This window comes from Otolemur garnettii, unplaced genomic scaffold (assembly GCF_000181295.1).
Source record: "Otolemur garnettii isolate 467f Iridium unplaced genomic scaffold, OtoGar3 scaffold00066, whole genome shotgun sequence".
In the NCBI taxonomy this organism is placed as follows: domain Eukaryota; kingdom Metazoa; phylum Chordata; class Mammalia; order Primates; family Galagidae; genus Otolemur; species Otolemur garnettii.
In genome coordinates, this window is record NW_003852461.1 from 8,901,730 (window position 1) to 8,908,820 (window position 7,091).

Below are 7,091 nucleotides of genomic sequence, written 5' to 3' on the forward strand. Positions count from 1 at the left end.
CCAAGACCAGCCTGAATAAGAGTAAGACCCAATCTCTACTAAAAACAGAAAAATTAGTCAGGCATTGTGGTGGGCACCTGTAGTCCTAGCTACTCGGGAGGCTGAGGCAAGAGGATTGCTTGAGCTCAGGAGTTTGAAGTTGCTGAGAGCTGTGTTGATGCCATGGGAACTCTACCTGGGGCAACAAAGTGAAACTGTATCAAAAAAAAAAAAAGTCACTTATAATCCCACCACTGTTAATATTTGGAGATTTTTTTTTACTAGTCTTCCATATGAAAGTAGATTAAAATTAGATGATTGAAAGTGTCTTAACGTTGTGAGTACATGGAGGCAAACTCCACGTGACGTTTCCACTGAGACAGAAGAGCCACACACCCCCACCGAAAATACCTCCCTTACAGGAGCCGTCTCTGAAACGGTGGCTTCGGACATCCAGGTTCCCATTCCGCTGTCTTTGGAAATGGTGGCTGTGTTTGAAGGAGGAAACTTGAGTGGCTCTTTGTCCAGCCAGTGGCCGTCACTGAGATGCTTCTCAGCCAGTGGTGAGAGTTAGAGCCATGTTCATGGCATCATTATTTTTCAGCCACAGGGGATCAATAACTCATCATTATTTATTTATTTATTTATTTATTTTTGAGACAGAGCCTCAAGCTGTCCCCCTGGGTAGAGTGCTCTGGCATCATAGCTCACAGCAACCTCCAACTCCTGGGCTCAAGCGAGTCTCCTGCCTCTGCCTCCCAAGTAGCGGGGCCCTCAGGACCCCGCCACAACACCCGGCTATTTTTTGGTTGCAGCCATCGTCGTTGTTTGGCGGGCCCGGGCTGGATTTGAATCCACCACCTTAGGTGTATGTGGGTGGCGCCTTAGCCACTTGAGCCACAGGCACTGAGCCACTCATCATTATTTCAACAGATATTTATTGAGCACCTTTCTAAGACCAGGTGCTATATAAGTGCTGAGTTCTGAGGAGGACTCAAAAAAAAAATTTTTTTTTTGAGACAGAGTCTTACTTTGTCACCCTCGGTAGAGTGCTGAGGCGTCACAGCTCACAGCAGTCTCAAACTCCTGGGCTTAAGCGATTCTCTTGCCTCAGAGTAGCTGGGACTACAGGCACCTGCCACAATGCCTGGCTATTTTTTAGAGACAGGGTCTCGCTCTTGCTCAGGCTAGTCTTGAACTCATGAATTCAGGCAGTCCACCCGTCTCAGCCTCCCAGAGTGCTGGGATTATAGGCATGAGCCACCATGCCCAGCCCTGAGGACTCAAATCTAGATGTGTCAGTTAAGGTATTGTCCCAATCCTCAAGAAGCTGCCAGGGAATTGGAAAAGCAACCCTGAGAGTCCAGGGTTAGAAGAGCTGGTAACTGCAGGGCCACTGAGACAGGGTCTGGTGAAATCATGGAGATGGGACATCACATCACATAGCTGATGTGTTAGCTGACTTTTAAAAGAATTAGAATAAGCAGGATGGCCTTCAAAACAGGTAACAATTTAAATGGGTTAGACCAGTCAGCAATTACTACGGATACCTGCTAAAAACAACCAGTAAGGGCTCGGCTCCTGTGGCTCAAGTGGCTAAGGTGCCAGCCACATACACCTAAGGTGGCAGGTTCGAATCCAGCCTGGGCCCACCAAACAACAGTGACAGCTGCAACCAAAAAATAGCCGGGTATTGTGGCAGGTGTCTGTGGTCCCAGCTACTTGGGAGACGGAGGCAGGAGACTTGCTTGAGCCCAGGAGTTGGAGGTTGCTGTGAGCTGTGATGCCACGGCACTCTACCCAAGGTGACAGCTTGAGGCTCTGTCTCAAAAAAAAAAAAAAAAAAAAACAACCAGTAAGTACTTTAACAACTAGAATCAGTATGAACCAGCTGAAAATCAACCCTAAAATAAGGCAGTCCGGCTGAGTGCAGTGGCTCACACCTGTAATCTCAGCACTCTGGGAGGCCAAGGCAGGTGGATTGCTTGATCTTAGAAGTTCCAGACTAGCCTGAGCCAAGAGCGAGACCCCATCTCTGAAACATAGCTGGGTGTTGTAGCAGGTGCCCGTAGTCCCAGTTATTAGGGAGGCTGAGGCAAGTGAATCCCTTGAGCCCAAGAGTTTGAGGTTGCTGTGAGCCATGATGCCATGGCACTCTACTGTGGATGACAAAGTGGGACTCTGTCGCAAAAAAATTTTAAAAAAAAGACAAGCCAGGCAAAACTGAGGCAGCAGAGAGGGGAGATTAGTATAGTCAGAGCAGCATGTTCAAAGATCAGGAGTGTCCCCATTTTGCAGAGTTCCCCACATATGTGAGTGGCCGAGTCTGTCTCAGGTGACCCTGCCGCTCAGATAGCATTGTCTTAAACAAGTGCTGCTGCCAGCATACAAATACTCACTGCAATATGAGAGTTCCTTTAGGTTTTTACTGTCCAGACAGTAGCCTTTGGGAATAAGAAATCGGGTTCAGCTAAACCGACACTGAATTACTTGAGTCCACATATGTTATTTAATATGTTGTTTCTGAGAGAGAAGACTTCCACACTGGATGAAGCTCTGAAAATCTAAATTATGCATTTTAAACAGATTTTCTTTATCTATTTTCCTTCACCCTGGCTTCTCTTCTACCTGCGGGATTGCATTTCTCATGGACAATCATGACCCTGACTTTGTGGCCTGCACAGTGCACAGGGCTGGGAGTGCTCAGATGACTCAGACCCCAGGAGTCCAGAGTCTGGCGGTGGAGGAGAAATATGATTAAGTCATTAGTCACAACAGGACATAGTAAGTGCCGTAAGGGAAGTTTGGACCAGTGCAGAGGGAGCAGAGAACCATCTGGCTCATCCTCGAAGCTCCGTTCTAGGATGGCCACACACTGGAGGTGGCTCTGTGGAGTGAGACCCTCCCTGGGTGGCAGTGTGGGACCTGTGGGCTGGACGTGGCCAGAGCATCACCGCAGAAAAGGAGGCACAGTTTCCTGAGCTGTGCGGCTGTGTTATCTGTTAGGCACACAAGTCACCCAAGGACTGGCAGGTGCCCACCATGCCCAGGAGATGCCATTTCTGTCTCCATGCACATTCTTCAAGGGTGGGAAGACACCTTCCTTCAGCTGTAAAGAGTAAGTTTAAGAGTTAAACACTAGGGCGGCGCCTGTGGCTCAAAGGAGTAAGGCGCCGGCCCCATATGCTGGAGGTGGCAGGTTCAAACTTAGCCCTGGCCAAAAACTGCCAAAAAAAAAAAAAAAAGTTAAACACTACACAAATGTGCTTTAACAATTTCAGCATTGTGGCTTTATTATTATTATTTTTTAATTAGAAAGCCGTGGGTTGTATGAAAGAGTAACCCTAAAACGCCAAGATGTCGGTGATGAGCTGGCATGACATGGGAAATTTTTAAATCTTTCCAGACTGCTGAGAGTTTGATTTGATAAACTAACTTCATAGTTTCACAGTATGAAAGTCTCTCTCAAATCTGTGTTCTTCCATGAAAATGAAATTCCCTCTCAATCTCTATTCTTGAATTAAACAGCGTGCATTGTGTTTTCAGAACACCTTCACCTAAGATTATTACTTTGGAGAAAGGCTCTGAAGGCTTGGGGTTTAGTATTGTAGGGGGTTATGGAAGTCCCCATGGAGACCTGCCAATTTATGTCAAGACTATATTTGCAAAGGTATTTTTTTCTTTTTTAATGTACTTTTTTAAAAAATCAAGCCTAGGTGAGATTTTTTGGAAAGTGCTTTGCTTTGCTTTGAGTTAAACCTGGATGTGCATGTGTGCTTATTTTGTTTGAATCTTATAGGAAATTCCCACACAAGACCAGTAAAAGAAGCGTCCTTCTCAATAGCAGAGGCAGAGGAGTATAATTTTATTTGGGCACTATTACAGATTTAAGGAGTGTCATCTATCAGCCGTACAGCATAGAGGTAGTGCCACATTCTTTGGAAGCTGGCCCCAGAAGTATTTATTGTTTTGGGATAGAGAAAAAATTTGGCTTCTTCCTTTAAGAAAAGGTACCAGATTGGGTGACACCCATAGCTCAACGGGTAGGGCGCCAGCCACATATGCTGAGACTGGCAGGCTCGAACCTGGCCGGGGCCTGCTAAACAACAATGACAACTGCAACAAAACAAATGTCTGGATGTTGTGGCAGACACCTACAGTCCCAGCTACGTGGAAGGCTGAGGCAAGAGAATAGCTTAACCCTAAGAGTTTGAGATTACTGTGAGCTGTGACACCATGGCACTCTACCCAGGGTGACAGCTTGAGACGCTGTCTCAAAAAAAAAGGCTGGCTAAGCCGCCAGCCACATACACCTGAACTGGCAGGTTCAAATCCAGCCCGGGCCACCAAACAATATTGACGGCTGCAACCAAAAATAAATAAATAAATAACCAGGCGTTGTGGTGGGCGCCTGTAGTCCCAACTAACTTGGGAGGCGGAGGCAAGAGACTCACTTAAGCCCAGGAGTTGGAGGTTGCTGTGAGCTGTGATGCCACTGCACTCTACCCAAGGGGACAGCTTGAGGCTCTGTCTCAAAAAAAAAAAGGTATCAGACTCCAGAGGCCCAAGGCAGAAAGCTCTGTGCAATGGGAGCCTTGGATCCCTGCACCCATTAGTGACTGCCCACCGCCGCAAACCTCAGACCGCTGCAGCCATCCAGGGGTTTCCTTTGGCACGACTTTGCCGAGTACTCGGCGATCAGCCCAGTAGGTGAGACTCAGACTAGACAGGAAAGTGTTTCTCAGGAATTAAGCGTTGCTTCCAACACATCCCAGTCAGTACAGAGGTGTGGTGTCCAGCCCTGCCCCTGCCTCTAGGTAGCTCTTGGAGAAATTATTTTTAACTTCATTGTAATTTTTTAAATTGGGATTTAATTATAAACTTAAAGATCTCTGCAAGGTTATTTAGTGCTGACATTATCGTCTTTCTCTTCCTTGGTTTAACACAATCATTTGTTTTATGAATCAACTAGTTGCTTTCTCCTTTTTTCCCCTAGGAAAACAAAATTCTTCAAAAAGAGAAGATAGAATCTCTTTGTATACATTAGACACAAGCTCACTTGACCCATGCAGATCTTATCACCTGTTAACTGGGCCTGCCCAGTGACCTGACACCAAACCCTTAAAGCCTCTGGTAGCTGTTGTCAGGCTGTGTCGGGCAGCTGCAGATTCACCCACCTTCATCTTGCTGGGATACCTGTTAAGAAGTCAATGTTGTTCCCAGACACGCACCTGTTGAAGTGGTGATGAGCTAGAGCTCAGGAACATTCTGGGCAAGAGTGAGGCCCCAGCCTGATAATCCCCAGGAAAGATAAACCATATACTGACTTCTTCCTGTGACACACTTAATACCATAATCATTCTTTGGAGGCAGTATTATATCTTTGTTTTTGAAAGAGCCAACTGTGTAGATGAGGATAGTGGAGAAGCTACAGAATTAGCCCCTGCATTTTAGCAAGTCCTGCTGCCCTGCCTTTACCTCCAGAAGGTAATCACCAGCCCATTTTGTGGCATCAGTGGATAGATCAGGTGCAGTTCAGTAAGAGTGCTAGCTGGAGGCCAGATGCAGTGGCTCACGCCTGTAATCCTAGCACTCTGGGAGGCCGAGACAGATGGATTGCCTGAGCTCACGGGTTCAAGACCAGCCTGAGCAAGAGCGAGACCCACCTCTAAGAATAGCAGCTGGGTGTTGTGGGCACCTGTAGTCCCAGCTACTCAGGAGGCTGAGGCAAGAGAATCGCTTGAGCCCAGGAGTTTGAGGTTGCTGTGAGCACTCTACCAAGGGTGACAAAGTGAAACTCTATCTCAAAAACAAACAAACAAAAAAATCCAAGGTAATTTTTGTCTTCTCTTTAACTGCTGAACCTGAGCCAACAAGAGATGGGCCTAAATACTTCAACACCTCTGAAATTTAGGGAGTCGTTTTTCAGAGCCTGTGAAATCTGAAACACACGTGTGATTGTCCCTGGAGTTGCACGATGTCCCCTTCTAATGGGAGTCACACATTACTGCTCACAGCAGCCCTCACAGGGCCTACCGCATCTTCAAAGGCTAAGTGACCAACCTGGGGCAGATCTCAAGTGGGGAGAGCCACAATTCCAAACTAGCTGGACATCTTCAAGCCGCGAATTTCCTCTCTGTTCAGCCCACAATGTCACACTAATGAAGCAGGACAGTAAGTTCCAGACAGTAGATGGTGGTCACACAAGCACGGGAATGCCCGAGAGAGTCCAGACCCTTGGAACAGAAAGCATGTCCTTTTCTGCATTACTAACAATGAAAACTTGAAGAGTTTAACATGTTTTTAAAAGACTAATTTACATGGGTATCTGGAGTTCACTGAAGCCCTTAAATCTTAGCTCGTCATTTGATAAAATGAAGTTTTGCCTACTATGTCTGAATTTAACCAGTAGAGTTACTTGTTTAAATCAGTCTGTAGTACAGTTGACACATTACTTTCTTAAAAGAGTTGAGTGAATGGCTCGGCACCCAGGCTTAGTGGTTTAGGCCACTGGCCACTTGCCCCAGGGCGGGTGAGTTCAAACCCAGCCAGGTCCTGCTAAACAACAATGACAACAATAACAAAAGGTAGCCAGGCATCGTGGCAGGTGCCCGTAGTCTCACCTAGTTGGGAGGCTGAGGCAAGAGAATCTCTTAAGCCCAAGAGTTTGAGGTTGCTGTGAGCTGTGACACCGTGGCACTCTACCTTGGACAACATAGTGAGACTATCTCAAAAAACATATATATATATATTTGAGTGAAGTTGCAAGTTATTTAATTTTGATATTTTGCCAGTGTATACCTTGTTTTTAATATTCTTTTTTCCCCCACTTTTTGAGGGGGACAGAGTGAGACTGCTGTTTCATAGCTCACAGCTACTTCAAACTCAGGGACTCAAAGGATCCTTTTTTTGTTTGTTTTATTGTTTGGAATTCATTGAGAGTACAGAGAATTAAGTTACACTGAATACATTCGTTAGATAAACTCCCTCTTATAGTTGTGTCCCCGCCCCCAAGAGGTGTGCCATATACCCTGGCCCCCATCCCCTCCCCCCTCCCTGCTTCTTTATACCCTGGCCCCCCATCCCCACCCCCTCTCTGCTGCTTTATTCCT

The 7,091-nt window shown here is 46.4% G+C and overlaps 1 protein-coding gene across 1 annotated transcript in view; it reads left to right on the forward strand.

Moving 5' to 3' along the window:
• PATJ (PATJ, crumbs cell polarity complex component) overlaps positions 1–7,091 on the forward strand; it is a 379,729-nt gene that overhangs the window by 369,480 nt on the left and 3,158 nt on the right. The window contains exon 37 of the mRNA XM_023515102.1: positions 3,526–3,649. Within this exon, the coding sequence (XP_023370870.1) occupies positions 3,526–3,649 (124 nt within the window). The remainder of the gene's footprint in view (positions 1–3,525; positions 3,650–7,091) is intronic.